The following is a 19,865-nucleotide window of genomic DNA, read 5'->3' on the forward strand; positions in this document are numbered from 1 at the left end:
TCTCAAATGAAATTGGCAATAAAATGTTGGATGCCATGTTTATAAGCCCTAGGCCTTATGAGCAAAAAGTAAAGCTTAATCTCGAAATCTTGTTGGGAAAGCACTTAAAAATAGTCCGTAAATTGAGGTGATATCTATGGTATATCGGAAAGTTTTATTTGATGCCAGAACTATAATTTTTGGTGAGTCTTGCAGTGAGGCTATGCAGTTTTTCCTTGGCCTTATTTTAACCATTTTAACCTTTTTCTAAAATGTAACTAATTTTTGCTTATGGTATGGTTTGTATAAGGTTGCAACCTTAATTTTGGTTTTAAAAATTTTTTAAAATTATTTAAAAATCTATTTTCATATCTAATCTTAAAATTTTAAACTCTATAAATAGTTAAAATCAAGTAAATCTAGAAACATACGAAAATACTATTTCTGAGACTTAATTTTTTTTTTGGTAGTTCATTTATTTATTTCCTGACATTTTCATTGTAGTTAACGTGGTCAGGTGATCGTTACTTGGTTATCAAGGATTAGGGTTTGTGAAAATGCCAATTTCTTTTCTGTTCGCTGTGTCATCGGCTGATAGAGCTCGCATACCTTCTTTTGCTTCACTGTAAGTTGCTGATACGAATTGAGATGTTAAACCTTATAATGTCTAAATTTACCTGTAAATAGTAAGATTTCTTTGCACATTCATCATGTTCTTCTTTTTTTTGCACATTATGCTCATTTTTTGGGTTCGATTATTATGTAATTTTTTACTTTTAACGGCTAGTTTAATGGTAGAAAAGTACTAGGGCCTTTTACATTTGCATCATTTCTGTCTGATTTCAAGCAGAAGTTAGTAAAATTAAGGTATACCAGTATGAATGTTTATGCCATGATTTGTATTGCCTTCACACAAAATTCGCCCCCAACTTCGATTTTTTTTTTTTTTTTTCATTACTTAATGGTTTGTCTACCGCGTAAACCATATCAATCATATATGTTCACCTATAACTGAAAGTATGGTTCTATGCGGAAAACTCATTCTTTTATTATTGCCCATTGTTGGATTTGACAGGGACAAGAATTAGCTTGCCTTTTCATGAGGATTCGAAGAAGATCTTCACTTTTTGTTTCATACTTAATAACAATGAGTTTTATAGATGTTGTGGTGAATGTCGATTGTGAATTTGAAGGATCAATTGTATGTATATCAGTTTGTTTTAATGAATGATAGATGAATACCACTTTGTTAGCAGGTTTAATATTCATAGAATACATCTGGTCATGTTTTTCGTAAGTCACTTTGTGAGTAGGGTTAGTATTTATTCATAGTTGTTATCTGGTGTGGTTCTTTGGGCCCCCATTTTCCTCAACCACCAAAACAGCATCGTGGCTCAGAGTACTGATTCTTAATACCTTAGATTCCACATTCTAATTCCAGATTACTATACATCGAAGGAGTTAAAAATGAAAAAAAAAAAACCCAAATTTTTCCTCAAAAAAAGAAAGTAATCTCCTCATAACAATTTACACGTACTTTATTGAAAAACCATTTACAGATTTATGCTAGCCTGCTTGGCTACAATACATTATGGCCATAAATAGAAGGCTTACAAAATCATGTGCCTCAAGGAAAATTTAGATCCTCCAAGAAACACGTTGTTTGAAAAAACAAACCCTATGTTACATTTCAAATAAAACAAATCTATATTGCCGTACAGGACGTTTAATATAACTCCAACAAGTCCTTTGTGTGAGAAACAAGGGGAATCATGAATGCTTGCAACAGGATAAACTGCTTTCAAATTGTTGAATGACAGAAATTCACACTTTCCTTCTAGAAATAGTACTCAAATTCCCTTCGAACAAGTATATCTAACAACTCCTATGAAATAGAAAAGACTAAGTATTTGCCATCAATAAAAAAGAAGTTATTATTTACATGTATTTGCTCATTCTGATGGTGCCCAAGTGCTCTGAATGGAAGTCTTGTATAGGAGCTGATAACTCTTGTGATATGTATCTCATGGTAGGGCGAGACTCCGGAATGGTACGAATGCAAGCCATTGCTAGCATCACTGTGAAGACTACTTCCTCAGCCAGCTGATCAGTTGGGGGGAGGAGTCGTGGGTCCAATGCATCGCTTAAAATTACTTCTTGCCCATTTGATAAGCAATTGAGCAGCTCTCCTGGATGCTTTCCTGTCAATACCTCAAGAGCGATGACTCCAAAGCTATAGACATCACATTTCTCTGTCACCCTCATTGTATATGCGAGTTCTGCCATGAGAGAAACATGAGCTGATTTCAAGTAAGAGGAAATGAAGTTCGAGACTCTTTATAGATTAGGTCTGGAGGGTCAATGAAGTATGGCATACATTTAAGTCTGTGGAATGTCCGTTTTATCCTGCCAGACAGATGATTAATGAACAGTTTAAGTGGAGTTTTTACTGATTCAAATGCTTAAATGGGTTTTACCAGAGGAATCAAAACTCCATTCAACAGTGGCTACGCATCACCTTAGATGGATTTTAGAGCCAAAAACTACGGAACTTTTGATGATTGACCAATGTTTTATGGACTTCTGTAAAGTTTTAATGGGAATTCAGTTTGCAGTTTAAATAGGATGACCAAATATGTGTTGATATCTTGTGGTACATTTGAATTCAATGTATCTTGATATCTGATGGTACATGTGAATTAATTTGGTTGGTCTACCTCATCTTGGCTTATCGGTCAATCATTGTTTTGCAGTCTGGCCCAATAGAACCAATAGGCCAATTCTGGATCGATTTCTTCCCCAGTTTGGCCAAAATTTTGGACAAAAGTCCGAACATTTCAATGCACTCAAATTTTGTGTCTACATACTGAATATATGTGATGGTTGCAGGTGATAAACTATCATATATTTCAGGGTGCGATTAAATTGTTATACAAGCACCAGTGAATGTCCATGTTGTCAACATATTCTACATTCCCATCTATTCTTAGGTATGCTGGAGCAAGAATAGTACGAATATCTATGATTGCTCTCTCTCTCTCTCAATATGAGTATTCAAAGATCTTACCTGGTGCCATGTAGCCATATGTCCCTGCAGCTGCGGTCCAATTCGATGAATCTGGATTCAGCAACTTGGCAGTACCAAAGTCAGCGATGCAAGCCTCATAGTCTGAATCCAACAGCACATTGTTACTTGAGACATCCCTGTGCACAATAGGCGGCACACAATCATGGTGTAGGTAAGACAGGGCACGGGCCACTCCACGCACGACATGTAGCCTCTTCCTCCATGGCAGCTCTTTTGCCTCTTTCTCATCTTGGAGAACCCTAGCCACGCTTCCACCCTCCATATATCCATACGCCAAGTACATGAATCCTTGCTTTCCACAAAATCCATAAAGCTTGACGATATTCTGGTGCCTCACATTTGTGAGTGCCCTAATTTCATTTTCAAAGCTTTTCTGGACAACCATCTCGCCATTCTGAGGCAATTGCAACCTTTTCACAGCAACTATTTGGTCCTCCTGGAGCACAACCTTATACACTCTCCCATGGCCACCCTCCCCTACGCAAAAGTTCTCAGTTGCCTCAATAATATCATTAAATGTAAACTTCCCATCGCTACTCCATATCAGTGGCTCACTCTCGTCATTTGTTTCCTTGGATGATTTTGGAGTATGTAGGGTTTTGTGGCAGAGGGCAAATATTCCAGCCATGGGGGCTAGGAGGGCAAGGGCTGCAGCAATGGATACGACGATTGCAATCACAATTTTTTTGCTGTTTTTTGGTTGTAAAACTGGACTTTGGTTTTCATTACATGGGAGCAGTCCATTTATTTTGCCACATAACCTGGGGATTCCAGCAAGAGATGTTGCTGGAGCTCTTTGAAAGGCCAGAATATCTGGCAAGGGTCCTTCGAGATTGTTGTGTGATATATCGACTGACAATAAGCTGACCATGCCAGAAAGTGCTGGAATTTCACCAGATAAATTGTTGTGAGAGAGGTTGAGGTTCTCTAGTGAGCTTAGCTTTGAGAAATCTGATGTGATAGGACCCCAAATTGAGTTCCGGCTAAGGTCCAAAAGAGATTGTAAAGAGACCAGGCTTCCGATCTGGTAAGGTATGGTCCCATTCAAATCATTGTCCCTTAAATTTAGTGACAATAGTTTTGTGCATTTCCCAATTTCTTTTGGTATAGGCCCTGTGAGATTATTTCCCCAGAGGTCTAGATACCCTATATATTTCCCCAGAGGTCTAGATACCCTATACTAGCGAGTTGGCCGATTTCCATTGGGATATCACCAGAAAGTTTGTTATTGCTCAAGTTAAGCTTGAACATATGGGCCATCTCCATTAGCTCTTTGGGGATCTCCCCTGTCAAAACATTGGAAGATAAGCTGAAATCTTGAAGCATTGACAATCTGCCGAATTCAGGTGGGATCTCACCGGAAATTTGATTTCCTGTCATGTGTAAGAAGGTTAACTTCTGGCATTTGCTTCAATTTGTGGAGATCTCACCAGTAAGTTGGTTCTTACTCAAATCCATGTAGTTCAATTCAGGGTACACTCCAAAGGATTGCAATAAATCACCTGAAATTTGGTTCATTTCTAAACGAACTCTAATTAATGTTAAGCAGTTCCTTAGGCTTTCTGGTATGGTCCCTGTGAAGCTGTTGTTATTCGCTGTTAAATAAATGAGGCTCCTACTGTCGCAGATTCCTGAAGGCAAGGCTCCGGAAAAGTTGTTATTTGTGAAGCTGACATTTGTCAAGGGACTATTCCGGCCAAACTCTGCTGGACTTTGGCCAGAAAAGTTGTTCGTATAGGCATAGAACAGTTGAAGACTTGGGAGCTGAGAAATAGTTTTCGGTAATGAGCCTTGGAAGTTGTTAGAATTGTTATCAATGGCCGTTATGGATGTCAGATCTCCAATTGCCGGTGTGAGATTTTCAGTGACTTTATTGACGAAAAGGTTCAGAATTTTAAGCTGCTTCAGGTTGCCAATTGAAGAAGGAATGGAACCACTGAGCTGGTTCACTGAGAGGTCTAGTTCTATTAAATTTCTTAGATTTCCTATTTCAGTGGGAATGCTTCCACTAAGTTTATTCTTGAACAGGTAAAGGATTTGGAGCTTGGTAAGCAACCCGATTTCTGTTGGGATTTCCCCTGTGAGACTATTATCCTGGAGTTGTAGAGAGATGACCTGTGTCCAATTGGCCAAAAGCTCTGGCATGATTTCTCCAGTGATAAAGTTGCTTGAAAGTCCGAGTTCTTGGATTCTAGTAAGGGAAGCAAGAGAACTGGCTAAGTTTCCAGTGATGCTATTTACTGCCAGGGCAAGAAAATGCAGATTAGTGCAGAGGCCAAGTTCTGGAGGAATACTTGAATTCAATCCTGAGCCATGGATATCCAGCCTCTCAAGCATATGGAGTTGACCGAAAGAACTCGGAACCGGTCCACCTAATGGATTCTCATATATTTCGAGTACTTGAACAGTGGAGATTGAACCGAGCTCTTCCGGGATTGGACCCACTAGCTGGTTTTTCCCCATCAGGTGATCCCTGAGCTCAGTCAAGCTCGTTAGCTCCTTTGGAATCTGACCTGAAAAATTATTGGACGTTAGATTCAGGTACATAAGATTTTCCGGGTCAGAATCAAACCTGACAGGTATATCTCCAGTAAATTCGTTATTGGACAAGTCTAGGTAGGTCAGATTTTGGCATTGGAAGATGAATTCTGGCAGGTCTGGACCAAGTTTGTTGTAATTGAGAGAGAGGTTGGTTAGAGAAGGTATGGAGGAGGGGAACTGAGATGAGTCTGGGTTCCTCAAGAAATTCGAGCCAAGGTCAAGGTGTTGTATCTTCTGGAGGTTTCCAAGCTGGTAAGGTATGCTTCCATCGAGGCTGTTGCTTGAGAGACTTAGAGACAGAAGCTCTGTGAGGTTTCCGATGGATGGAGGATTGGACCTGTGAAATTGTTGCTTCCAAGATCCATGAGAGAGATCTTAGAGAGGCTGCCTATGCTTGCCGGAATCATTTGTTTAGGTTGAGATTAAGGTGGGTGAGGTTGGTGAAGGCTGAGAAGTTTAGGTTTTGTAGGGTTCCTTGGCGGCCTAGGTTTTTGAGGTTGATTTCTGATATGTTTCCCGAATTATTGCAGCGAATTCCAGTGAAGTTACAGGGGCTTCTTGCAGTGATCCAGGAGGAGAGAGCAGGTGCGACCAGGCTTGATTTCCATGCGACATGGGCTTGGACTTCATTAATTGCTTCCGCTATGTAGAGAGGAGAGACAAAGGGGACTCCGATAAGATACAGGAAGAATATCACAAGGTGTGTATCCATGGCTGCCTGTTCAGCTATGGTCCAAGGATCATGCTGGAATTATTGTCATAAAAGTATTAGAGGGTGGGAATAGGTGGAGTTGCTGATATAGAAAGTAATGGATTCAGAGTCGTGAATGGCTGAGACCGTTTGCAAGTAGTAATTAGTTATGTTTCTTTTTCCTTGTACCTTTGACTTACGTTACATATCACGATAAGAGAGAGTTGCGTGTGTGAAAAGGTGAGATTGATTTTCATGCCTTAGATTACTAAATGCCGCTGTTTGTCTTTTCTAGTTTTGACTTGTGAGGGGTGCATGTATTGTTGCATTTGGATTTTTGATTCAGGTGTCCCTAGCATATTCAAATGGAATGCTGTATCTTATTCGTGCTTGTAATAGAATATATAAGAGAAAATTGAAAACTATGCCTGATTATACCAAATGAGAGAAGGCCAGACATTTGCAACTGTCTCCTGATTTGAGATTGGCTAAGCAATTAAAGATATGGTAGGACCTGAAATGGATGGGTTTGACTTGGGATATTTTTTTGTTAGTGAGTCAAGTGTTTGTGAAAGTCCCAGCCTTGCCTAAAGCAGGTGTTGAATAAAGGAAGTTATGTGAAGGCACAAAAGCACCAGGGCAACAGCCTTACGGTTCTGAATTTTCAATTATTCTGGGTAATGGTCGGTAAAGAATTTTTCAATGATATATCTGGTTTTTCTTGCTAAGTTAGATTTATCTTTGCTCTTAATTCTATTTCTACCTTTATGGGTCGTTCCAAATTCCATATAAAGCACATTTCATAACCCCTTTTATATTTTGGCCGTCTCTGAATTCAGATGCTCAAGCATGTAAGAAATCAGGATATTTAGATGCGAAAAGTTTCTTTTCTCCCATGAATTGCATGGGGAAGATCAAAATTTAATAACGGTTTGCATTTCTAGAACATTAATTGCCAGCAGCGCATTTCCTTATGAGTAGCATGTAACAGAAAGTATAGAGGGGGGAGGCAGAAGTCTTGTGCTCGATTTGGTTTTCCAGTTCTGATAGGATTTTTCTTTTTCGTTTTGTCTTTTCTCATCATAGGATATGAAGACGGTGTTCAATCCATACTTTAGAAAAGACAAAGAGATGTTTTCATAAACTACTTAAAAACAAGGAAGTTTGTGGACCTTGTTCTGAAGAGGGATTAGAGATCAAAACATCGAGCTACGGATAACAGTTACATAGGATGTATAGTTGGACAGGTCATAATTCCTTGGGACATTATTTTCCTTAATGACCAAGTTTCCTTGTGTCATGAATTCTTTTTGTAAATCCCTTGATATCCTTTTTAAACATTTAGTCAGCCAATAGAAGGGGATCTATTCATTTCAACCATCCCCTGTAAGCCTCTTGGTTGTTATTCAGTATCATGGATCATGCCAAGAAAAGACTTTATAATCAGAGTTTGAGGTTAATTTACCTACGGAATCATTGGTCAAAAAAAATATTACAACAAAATTCTGGGCAGTCAGATTCTTCAATAAACAATAGGTATACTCCTTGTGATTTACGGATATATACATGCTGCTTTATGCAGCACAGGCTGGCGATAATAAGAGGTTCACAAATCATGTGCCTCAATAACTATTGACCTTCACAAATCCTCAGGCACTCTCAATAGGTTTATTGCTTCTATCAACACTTGAATGGTGAGAGAGAGGGATAAAACCCCATGAATTGCAATACAAAGAAACACACTCTAGACTCTACATGTGAGGAGAATAGGGTTTTCCTAACTCTTGGCCAAAAATATGCCGGGCCCCAATGCTCAAAAGAAAGGAGAGGAAAGTAATGCTTGTTTTTCTCAAGAAGACAAGAATACCATCTGATTGTTTGTGAGGTAATCTACAAATACTTACTCATCCTGATGGCACCCAAGGGCTCTGAAAGGAAGGTTTGGCTACGAGCTGATAGCTCTTGTGATATGTACCTCATAGTAGGGCGGGAATCTGGATTGGCTCGAGTGCATGACATAGCTAACATTACTGTACAGACTATTTCCTCAGCTAGCTGACCAGTTGGAGGGCTGAGTCGTGGGTCTAATGCATCCTTAAGGATTGCTTCTTGCCCTTGTGATAGGTTAGTGAGCAGCTCTCCAGGGTGCCTTCCTGTCAAGATTTCGAGGGCCACGACGCCGAAGCTATAGACATCACATTTCTCTGTCACCTTCATTGTGTATGCAAGCTCTGCCAGGAAAAAACATAGGTAAATCTAAGTAAAAGTTGCTTATCGGAAAAAAGAACAGGAATCTACAGATTGGTCTGGATGGTCAATAAGGCATAGCATACCATTTTACTCGCGTAGTTATGCTGCTCAATTGGGAAAATTTGAATTGAGTTTGTATTTGACTTCAAATTCCTTTATGGGTTTTAACAGGGAAGAAAGCTCATTCAACAGTGGCTAGGCATCCTCTTAGATATGTTTTCAGCAGGGCCAAAACCATATTCAACACTGATGATTGGCCATTGTTTAATGGGTTTTTATAAATATTATGTAAAATTTGCTTTGAAGTTTCAAGTGAGATTCAAAGCAAGTATTTCTGGAAATGGAATCAGTTTCTTGTCCATTGTTCTGTATTCTAGTCTAATTGAAGACCCATTCTTGATGCATTTCGTCCACATTTTGGCTGAAATTTTGACAGAATTTTAAATTTGTGCAGTTTGTCTTCAATGCATGGAACTTTTGTTGTAAATATCATACATGTGTGACAGTTGCAGAGTGAGACATGACTACAAATGTTTAAGGGCGTGGTTAGAGAAGCACTTCGCATGGGACCCATTAGTACTTCAAAGCTATGATATATTTTTCAAAGCTAAGCATGCTAGTGCCGTGTAGAGTTAATATAGGTTACCTCTCTCTCTCTCACACACACACACACACATGCACATCTCAGGATTCAAAGAGTTGTCTTACCGGGTGCCATGTAGCCATATGCCCCTGCAGCTGTGGTCCAATTTGATGAATCAGGATTCAGCAACTTGGCAGTGCCAAAATCAGCAATGCAAGCCTCATACTCTGTATCCAACAACACATTGTTACTGGACACATCTCGGTGCACAATTGGTGGCACACAGTCATGGTGTAGGTAAGCCAGAGCATGTGCAATTCCACCCACCACATGTAGCCTCTTCCCCCAGCCTAACTCTCTTGCCTCATCCTCTTCTTGGAGCACTCTAGCCACACTCCCGCGCTCCATATATCCATACACCAAATACATGTAACCATGCTGCCTGCAAAACCCGTAAAGCTTCACAATGTTCCTATGCCTCACCTCTGTGAGTGCCTTTATCTCATTCTCAAAGCTTTTCTGGCTAGTCAGGTCACCATTTTCCGGAGTGTGCATCCTTTTCACCGCAACAATTTGGCCCCCAAGGAGCATTGCCCTGTACACGCTCCCATGACCACCTTTCCCTATACAATACCTCTCATCAAAATTATCAGTCGCCTTTACAATGTCATTGTATGTCATTTTCCCTTCGCTGCTCCATATTGAGATCTCACTTCCAACATTTGTTTCACCAGCAAAATTTGACTTCTCTTGCGTTTTTCGACAAAGGCAAAAGATCCCAATGATGAGCAATGCAAGTGCGAGTGTAGCTGCAATGGGAACTGCAATTGTAATGGCAAGTTTCCTGTGATTATTTCTCTGTAAAGTGGGGCTCGATGACTCGCAAGGGTGGAGACCATTCTCTTGGCCACATAACCCCAAGTTTCCGGTCAAATAAGCAGCCGAGGCATTCTTAAAGGCTGAGATATCAGGCAAGGGGCCTTCTAGTTGGTTGTAAGAGATATCCGCTGTTGATAAGCTAAACATGTTTGAAAATGATGAGGGGATACCGCCTGATAAATTGTTGCGAGAGAGGTTCAGCATCTCCAGTGCAGTTAGCTTGCCAAAATCAGGCGATATGCGGCCTGAAAATGAGTTTTGGCTGAGGTCCAAAAGAGACTGTAATGAAACAAGGTTTCCGATTTGGTAAGGTATGGTTCCATTCAAACTATTGTCACTTAGATCCAATGATAACAGTTTGGAGCACTTTCCAATCTCTTCTGGGATTGGACCTGTCAGGTTATTTTTTGACAGGTCAAGGTTTGTTAGATTGGTGAGCTGGCCAATTTCCATGGGGATCTGCCCTGAAAGTCTGTTATCGCTCAAGTTAAGCTTGAACAGACGAATCATCTCCATTAGCTCTTTGGGGATCTCCCCTGTCAAAATATTGGAAGATAAGCTCAGGTCCGCCAGCTCGGTAAGCTGCCCGATTTCAGTTGGGATCTCCCCCGAAATTCGATTTCTGGCCATGTGTAAGTAGGTTAATTTCTCACACTTCCTCCAATCTGGCGAAATCTTTCCGGAAAATTGGTTATCGCTGAGGTCCATGTATACCAATTCTGGGTACACACCAAGAGCTTCGTCTAAGTTTCCTGAGAGCTGGTTCCTTTCTAACCGAACTCTAACGAGAGTTGAGCAATTCTTTAGGCTTTGAGGCAAGGGTCCAGTGACGTTGTTGGAGTCCACTGTAAAGTAAACCAGTTTGCCCCCATCACAGATTCCGGCAGGCAAGGTTCCGGAAAACGTATTATTTGACAAGCTGACATTTGTGAGGGGACTATGCTGGCCCAAATTAGCGGGAAGTTCGCCTGAGAACTTGTTGGTATAGGCATATAACAGTTCAACATATTCGAGGCTAGAGATTGTTTTGGGAAATGGGCCTTCAAAGTTGTTTTCACTGAGGTCAATTATTACAATAGATGTTAGGTTTCCAATCTCTAGAGGGAGATTTCCACTGAGTTTGTTCCCAAAAAGACTGAGGCGGGTGAGCTGGGCTAAGTTGCCTATAGATGAAGGAACCGGACCAGTTAGCTGGTTTGCAGAGAGGTCTAATTCGGTTAAGTTCCGTAGGTCTCCTATCTCGGAAGGAATACTTCCATGGAAGCTATTAGCAAACAAATAAAGTACTGTGAGCTTAGAGAGCCTACCAATTTCATGTGGGATTGTTCCGATGAGTTCATTCTCCTGAAGTTGTAGAGACATGAGTTCTGTCCAATTGACCAAGAGCTCGGGAGAGATTTCTCCTGTGATTTGGGTGCCAGAAAGACCAAATTCTCTCATTTTAGTGAGAGAAGAGAAGGAAGCTGGTATGGTCCCAGTTATATTATTATTGGCCAGGGCAAGATATGATAGATTAGTACAATAGCCGAGCTCTTGAGGTATACTGGAATTCAACAGAGCATTTCGGAGATCGAGCCTTTCGACCATTCGGAGCTGACCAAATGATCCAGGGATCGGTCCACCTAATGGGTTCTCATATAACTCGAGAATGCGAAGGTTGGACATCGAACCAAGCTCTTCTGGTATTGGCCCTTCTAGCATGTTCTTAGCCAACCGAAGGTCTTTTAGCTGGCGTAAATTTGTGAGCTCTTTAGGAATCTGACCCTCAAAGAAATTGACTGTCAAGTTTAGGTATTCAAGTTTTTTCACGGCAGAAGCTAACTGAACTGGAATTTCTCCACTGATATTGTTTTGTGAGAGATCAAGATAGGTGAGATTCGAGCATCTGAAAATGAATTCTGGTACACTGGGACCGAGAGAGTTCAGGTAGAGAGAGAGATTGCTTAGAGAGAGGAGAGAGAGGAAACGAGGGGAGTCTGGATTTTCCAAGTAGTTCGAGCCGAGGTCAAGGTGGCGTACCTTTTGAAGGTTTCCCATCTGGTAAGGGATGGGCCCATTGAGCGAATTATCTGAAAGGTTTAGAGAGAGAATCTCGGTGAGGTTTCCTATAGAAGAGGGAATTGAGCCTGTGAAGTTGTTATGAGCAAGGTCCAAGAGAAAGAGAGATGAGAGGGTGCCAATGCTTGAGGGGATAGAACCCACAAGGCTGTTTCGGTTGAGATTGAGAGTGGTAAGGGCAGGAAGAGCTGAGAAGTTCAGGTTTTCAATGTTTCCATTGAGATCGAGGCCTTGGAGGTCAATGACCGATACACGTCCAGCTCTGTTACACTGGATTCCAGTGAAGTTGCAGGGGTTTCCACCAATGTTCCATGAGGAGAGTGGCGGATCGACTAGGCTCGATTTCCAGGCTAGAAGGGCTTGGGCTTCAGTTTGGGCTGATGCTAGTGAGAGAGGAGAGAGAAAGGGGAGCGTGAGAAGAGAGAGAAAGAGTACGGGCAGTACTGGCTCAAGATCTCTGTCCATGACCACCGGTTCAGGCCAGTGTGGGTTTGGGGATCACACCATGGTGAGGGACGGGCATATAAGAGCCAGAGGGTCAACGGATCCAACTGGGGATGGAATTGTAGAGAGAGAAAGAGAGGTGTGAATGGGTGACGCTGGATTGTACGGAAGAATGGTTGGGTGGCGAGAGAGGAGTCGAGGGTGGGTTGTAGGTATTAAATACATGGGTGGCCATCTTCCCTTTCTTTCCACCTTTTTGACTTGGCCAACTATTTACGATAGACAAGACTGGTGTGAATGGTTGACAGTTGAGAATGGCTTGTGTGAAAAATGACACTTTCTATCTAGCTCCGACTTCTGAGTTGTGTATTGTAATTTTGTGCTGGAGCTTCTGATTTATTGAGGCGTCGGTTTTGAATAGGGGTTGTTCGGTGTCCATAGACATTGGAAAAATTGATGAATTCTAAGAGTGAAATTCACAAATATTTTCTTTTTTAGACAAATGTTACTGCTTTTGTTGATAACTATGAAAAAGTGAATTACATCATCAGAAACAATTAGAGACGGTAGAGAGGCTCCGCCTTTAGCCAACAAATCAGCCACACTATTAGCTTCGTAGCTTCGTGATAAAAATGAGAGAAAGACCGAAACAATAACTGCAATATCTATAATCTGTACGTTCTTATCATGAAACTCTCTGAATTTTAGTACACCATCTAATGACATTAGGGAGTCCCTTTCAATCATACAGCTATTGCCAAGATCTTTACTGATGAAAAGCTTCAACCTACTAAGCACTCAATTCTGTGTAGTTAGCCGTTGCAATATCTATCGGACCTATATAGGTAAATAAAATATTATCAAAGTAATTGCAATATCTATCGGACCTATATAGGTAAATAAAATATTATCAAAGTAATTGCGCATCACACCTCCAATCTCAACTCACAAATATCTCCCTGATTTCTTTGGTGAGTTGAATGGCATGAAGAGAGAAAGAGAGGATCTTCCTTGTACACAAGGACATGAACGGGGTTGCTTTGCCCACTCATCTCTCTCTCTAAAACATCTCTCTCCCTCTCTCTCTCTCTCTCTCTCTCTGGAAATAGGGTGGTCGGGGCATGGTGGCTCTGTAGAAAGTCGTTGAGTGGCATGGGTGGTTACGTTCACATTCCCGAACATTTTCCGTCTGAAGCATCCGAGAACGATGGGATTTGTGGAGCAAATGGTGGATTTGTTTGACTTCCTCATTTTCAATTTATAATATAATGTTATTAAAGGGGAGCGGTCACTCAAAAATTGCAGTGCCGACGTGCCTGCAGCTGGATTGGGAACCCAGCATTTTCTTAGGCAAATACTAGCATCAAGCCGAGTTTGTCAAAATAAATACATAAATAAAACTTTAGCGTAATCTAGGGTGTCCTTTGCTTCTTTTTCTTTTTTCGTTTTGTTAAATTATAAGCTCTAACAGATTTCCGATTCATTCCAGTCGGATGGACGCAAATCCTGAAACCGAGACCTGGTACTAGAACCACGAAAAGCATTGTATAAAAGCACGGTTCGGGTATGGGACTTAACCCATGCTCGAGCCATGTAACTTGGACCAAGTTCAAGTTACTTTGTTCGAGTCGGGCTATTTCCCGTGTAACTTGGGCCACATTTAAATGAGGTAACAAAAGTAGTGAAAAAATGGATTTGGAAAAAAAATCAATTTGTCATCATCATCGTCAGAGTTTTTTTCCAATTAATTTGGATCCGCTATACGAATTTTAGTGGAAGGGGGGGTATTTTAAAAATAGTCTAAAAAAAGGGAAAAACATAAAAATTAGTATTCATAAACAAACACTTATTAATCTTTGCCAAAATGATAGAAAACATAAAAAACACATTTCAAATAAATAAATAAATAAATAAATAAATATATATATATATAAAATACTATGCAACGTCTATAGGTGAAAATGAACAGTGATTTCGTTTACTCCTATCACTGTTCAAAGTTCATCACGTGGTCACGATTGTCCGTTAGTGTTTCATTTTTTATTTTTTTTCTACAAATTCGAATGACTTGAAATTTGGAATCTGTATTCATCAAAAATAGGGAAATTTTTAAAAAATATAAAAAAAATATTTTACATGAAAACAATTGATCAAAACACCCCTGAAAAGTTTTGGGGGTATTTTAGTTAATTTATTTTACGGATAATTATTTTTATATTTTTATTAGATGCGCTTCAGTAGGGTGTACATACTTTTCAAATTTTAGGTCATTCCGATTTGTAGAAAAAAAATAAAAAATAAAATACTATCGGACAGCTGTGACCATACGATGAAATTTTGACAATGATGAGGATTGATAAAATCACTACTTCGTTTATAGGCGTTAAGAAGATTTTTCTATATATATATATATATATATTTATTTATTGATGTCTTACAAATTTGGTGAATTCTTTTTTAAGTTCTTGATTTGAACCACCGCACCTGTTGACCGGATTCACCAAGGTGACGAGTCTGAGTTGGCTGGCACGAGTTTTTCGAACACAGTGAAGGAGAGGTTCGCTCTCTCTTGATATATGCTTTCAAATCAAGGAACATTTCAAGCACGTTCTTAGCAAGTCGATAACAGTAAGTATTATTATATTATGTAAATTAATATTAGGGATTGGGATAGTTGCCACCTTTGACCCAGCTTTTCAAAAACTGATGGTTCTTCTCCCCGCATCTCTCCTTTTCTTCTAGTAGGGCTGCGGTTTAAATGGGCCCCTTGGTAGCCATGGTTTTAGCATCTGGAAACCACTTAATACCCTAGAAAATCTATTTTTATTCCAAAAAATGGGTTTGGATTACCTAAAATGATCCGATAAGTTGAATCTCTTATTATTGAAATGGACATTCTTGCACGACTAATGATTTAGCTTACCATCTTGCAAAAACGAGTGTCATCTTATCCGAAGATAGAAAAATTGGCACAGACAAGACTATATATAGGGTTTTTTTTTTATCCATGATCGTGGGGTCCACAATATGGCTAGCAAGTCTCCTATTAAAAAGTAAATTTAAAAAAATATCCAATTTTTTGAAATTAATTGAGAACAAAGGACTTTAAAAGAGAATATTTTTTTCTTTTTTATATGATTTGTGCCATGACAAATGATATTGTCGTGTTTATTGAAATTTTTAACAAAAAAATTGGTCAATTAGGACACTAAATGCTACCATTGCATAATGTCTGATGAAGTAATTGTGTCCGTACAGCGAAATCAAATTATGCTCCCTTAACAAATTCTAAGTTTATTTGGTACAAGGTGGTTACAAATATAAAGAGACCATTTACCTTTGGTACAAGGTGATCACAATTAATCTTATGAAATTTGGTAGTTGTATTTATTTCATTGACCAAGCTCAAAGTTCAAAACAAATTTTTTTATACTTCGTGACAAACCCAAGCTATCAGATTTCACATCAGATGGTTGTAAGTAATTGTGACCTCCTTGTATTAAATGTAAATGGTTTCATTGTATATAATCCCTAAAAAAGATATTACAAATACATTTCTTAAGATTTTAATAATTTTTTTTACCTTTTTTATTTTTTATTTTTTAATATCTCAAAAAAACTCAAGCTCGGCCACTGCCCAAGCCCACAAAACTCGGCCAAGTTTTAGAGCACGGCTCTCTCTCTCTCTATCCCTCTATTTTGTTCAATTATAACATGAGGCATTACATATTTCCCAGACGTGGGATGCTTCTTAGAAGTCGACACCAGCTTTGGATGTTGAAAAAGGGCTCACTCTTTCTCCCATTGCTAAGAATTTCTTTGGCATTAATTCTCATGAGTTTTGCATAATAATTATGGGCTCTCACTTTTTCTAAGCGTTCCCTCCCATTTTCTCCCTTTCACTAACTATATTAATTTTCTATGCCCTTCCATGTTTTTATATTCCTCTAATAACTTCTTTTCAATTTTCTTTTTTGTTTACTTTGAAAAGTCTAACGAGCGTGTTGATAACTTATAAAGTATTTAGAGAGTTTATGAGGAAGATACTACAAAAAAATAAACAGCAATTTCGTCTATTCTCATCACTATCAAAAGCTCATCGCATAATCACGATTGTTCGGTGATAATTTATTTTTTAATTTTAATTTTTCTACAGATTAGAATGATTTGAAATTTGGAGCATGTGTTCATCAAAAATAGGTGAATCTATGAAAAATATCAAAAAATATTTTACTTAAAAAAAATTAACCAAAATACCTTCAAAAATTTTTGACAGTATTTTGATCAATTTTTTTCACGAATTATTATTTTTATATTTTTATTAAGTGCGTCTCACTAAGATGTATACATGCTCCAAATTTCAGGTCATTTCGATTTGTAAAAAAAAAATGAAAAAATGAAATACTACCGGACAATCGTGATCGTACGATAAACTTTGGACTGTGATGAAAGTAAGCAAAATCACTGTTAATTTTTGCCTATAGCTTTGGGAAGACTTTTCTACTTTATAATAAGGGAATATTATTAGGGTTTCTATTTGGTATGTGTAAAAATATTCTCGTAAAAGTATTTTCACATGAAAAAACTCCTTCAATTTACAAGTGATTTTTTAAAATCTAATTTTTTACTATTTTTAACTTCATTTTGATATGTTTTGCTTAATCTTACTTGAAACATTCATTTCCTATTTTTTGCATTTGTAAATGTTTTAACCTTTTTCTTCTGCTACAGTACTTGGCCCAACTCGGGTGTGGTTACTCGGACTTAAGCCAAGTACTTGGGTCGGGCTTGGGCCCACTACTCACCCCAAGTAAAGATTTTTAACACTGCTCTATAATATCATGATCGCAGCTGATTATTTGTTTCCTTGTTTCTGAAGATGATTGGACAGAATGGGTATTCATAACATTGGGTTTTAATTATATCCCTTTGTATAGAGCCTAGGATCCAAATAATCAAATTAGAGCCTACCTTTAAATGGTATCGAGAAATATGGATTCAGTACTGAAAATCTTTTTGATAGCCTTAAAATATATTTTCATATTTATTTATAAAGTTTAAAGCTCAAAAAATAGTGTAGATCGAGAGATCTATGAGAACATGAAAATCTTGAAAATTGACAGTCCAAAAATACGTTGCAAAATACACCATTTTTGAAACTTGAAATCTATTTTTTTTTATTATGCCTATGCATCTTGATGTCGAGATGATCAATTTGAGGATATTTAGGCATCAAAACAACCTCTTCTAGTGAAAATTTTGAGGTAGGCTCGAATTTGATTGTTTAGAGCCTCAAGCTCTTTGTATAAATTTTTCCCCTCTCTAAATTGCTATGCTTTTGCCGTTCAAAAAAATTGCTATGCTTTTCCTTAAAGAAATTTGCCTGGTGGGCCTGCGAACTCATGCCTTTGCTTCCATTGGTTTTATATATATATAAATATAAATATAAATATAAATATATATATATATATATATATATATATATTCTAAACTTCACAACATTTCAAATTACAAAGGTTCAAGATAGAGAGAGTTGTGAATGGTGGATTTATTAATTTTGTAGTCTATTTTTTAAAACAGTTATTTTTGTGGGGCAATTTTGTAAATATTTACTACAAGACAAAAGGTACTTTTATTATCTCCGTAAGGGGTAAAATTGAAATTTTAACTAAATAACAAAGGCATTCTACAAATAAAATTTTAGGATACTAACTTTCAAAATGCCATTGTACTTTTGTGAAAATTTTAAATTTGTCATTGCTTAATGGTAAAGTTGTATATTTAAATAGTTTTTTAATAAAAAAATAATGATTGTTTTAATAAATACACCCATCACAACCCCTTCTAACTTGAACTTTTGTATTTTGAGGGGTTGTTAACTCTAGACAAACCCATATATATATATATATAGCTTTCAAGTCTCAAAAAGTTAAAACGATAATCTTATACAACATTATTTGAACTGTCTAGATTCAAAATTTTCAAGTATTTTTAGATCTACCTGATCTTTACTGTTTTGAGAGTTTTAAATTTCATTAGGGGAAAAATAAATTTTCAAGCTATCATAAGAATCTTTGACACGAAACCGCATCTTTAAATAGAGTTTAGAAGTAAACCTTATTTTGATTGTTCGTTTAAAGTTGATGCCTTGTATAAACCACACAGATGCATAAATAAATAGCCGGCGATGGAGATTGTTGGGGAAGGCCATTGAAGCTGCCCCCACAACAAACTTTGTAACTCTGTAAAGTTGTGTTAGAATGGTATCCATGTCTTCTTCCAATAGTCATTATAAACACTCCTAAATTATCACACGTTGGAATTTTGATAACTAAAAAACTTTCAAATCATAGTGCACTTTCTCTAAACTAAAAAAAAGAAAAATCTTACTGCACTTTCTTGTGGAGAATGAACCTAATTGGCAATTGACAAAGTAGAGTTGGAATTAAATAGAACAAGTAATGACTGTTAAAAGTCTGATCCTGAAGTCTTCACACGAAACTGAGAAAATCAGCTTCTCTCTATCAATATCAAGAAAATCGGCTTCTTTCTATCAATATTAAAATGAAATTTCTCTCTCTCTAAATAAAGTCTTCACAGATTTGGAAGTGACCTATCCTTCCTAAAGTCCAGGCTCTTATTTGATTGGTGTTGCAAGATACAGTGCTGACTTTGGATAATCTAATAAAGAGGGTAGAAAATTCCGGCAAATGTTTGTCTAATACAATTAGGGATATTCATTAAATGTCATCAAGTCATGGAATAGGTATGGATGTTGAAGTCTCCTTGGGTGGAAGTCATTGATTTGGCTAGTTCCTTGATTATCTCCTTCAATCACATTTATAGAGAAGCTTATAAGGTTGCTAATCTATTGGCTAAGAGTGGCGCTTCTCTTCCATATTTTAGATCTAATATTATAAATGACTCTGATTGTAACCTCTCTAATTAAGGAATAAAAAGTTTTGAATCTATCAAAAAAAAAGAAAAAAGAAAATAAAATCTCTCTCTCTCTCTCTCATCAGCTCCTTTCCATCAAATATCGAATTGAAAAATCTATCTCCACAGATTAAGAGAGGTGTTATTTTTTATAAGAGAGATTGGACCTTGTTAAACGTACTGTCTCCTTCAATGATCTCGTTGCTCCAATGGCTTTCAGGAAGGCAGTGTAGCTTTTTTATGGACGTTTGGGTAACATGAAACATGAAAATTTTTTCATGCGGTCAAATGTAGAAATATGTGGTGGCAATGGGCAGGAGGGCTAGCCGGGCCCAACACGTCAGCTCGGCCCTAAGAAACCTAGGGGCAAGGGCATAAAATATGGCCCGAGGGCCAGGCTGGGGCCGGGCAACCAC

At 38.1% G+C, this 19,865-nt stretch overlaps 2 protein-coding genes and 1 long non-coding RNA gene across 4 annotated transcripts; 1 reads left to right on the forward strand and 2 right to left on the reverse strand.

The window, feature by feature from the left end:
- Positions 1-91: 91 nt before the first annotated feature.
- Positions 92-1,223, forward strand: LOC148781206 (uncharacterized). 2 transcript variants are annotated; one of them, XR_016058842.1, is made up of 3 exons: positions 92-182; positions 484-604; positions 1,055-1,223. It is a non-coding gene; the product is annotated as an uncharacterized LOC148781206 (long non-coding RNA). The 2 variants fall into 2 exon arrangements; XR_016058841.1 differs by lacking the exon at positions 92-182 and having other exon boundaries at positions 406-604.
- A 292-nt stretch (positions 1,224-1,515) lies between these two features.
- Positions 1,516-6,970, reverse strand: LOC18447320 (uncharacterized). Its single transcript, XM_088871158.1, is given in 5 exon segments — positions 1,516-2,258; positions 3,047-4,180; positions 4,213-5,937; positions 5,940-6,014; positions 6,017-6,970. Coding segments are annotated over 5 exon segments (3,579 nt in total). The 5' UTR covers positions 6,321-6,970; the 3' UTR covers positions 1,516-1,917.
- Positions 6,971-7,817: 847 nt separating this feature from the next.
- Positions 7,818-14,393, reverse strand: LOC18447321 (uncharacterized). Its single transcript, XM_088871157.1, has 2 exons — positions 9,258-14,393; positions 7,818-8,530 (listed from the first exon to the last, which is right to left on the reverse strand). Exons 1-2 carry the CDS (start codon positions 12,532-12,534, stop codon positions 8,190-8,192), a joined length of 3,618 nt encoding a protein of 1,205 aa, XP_088727283.1. The 5' UTR covers positions 12,535-14,393; the 3' UTR covers positions 7,818-8,189.
- Between the last annotated feature and the right edge of the window lie 5,472 nt (positions 14,394-19,865).

The sequence above is a fragment of the Amborella trichopoda genome, chromosome 7, assembly GCF_054954075.1.
Source record: "Amborella trichopoda isolate Santa Cruz 75 chromosome 7, AtrichopodaSantaCruz75HAP2 v2.0, whole genome shotgun sequence".
In the NCBI taxonomy this organism is placed as follows: domain Eukaryota; kingdom Viridiplantae; phylum Streptophyta; class Magnoliopsida; order Amborellales; family Amborellaceae; genus Amborella; species Amborella trichopoda.

Excerpts from the sequence above, each read along its gene's own strand:
- LOC18447321 (XM_088871157.1), bottom strand. The coding sequence starts at position 12,534 with ATGGACAGAGATCTTGAGCCAGTACTGCCCGTACTCTTTCTCTCTCTT. Across the intron at positions 8,531-9,257 it reads ATATGGCTACATGGCACCCG|AGCTTGCATACACAATGAAG; the intron begins GTAAGACAACTC and ends TTTTCCTGGCAG.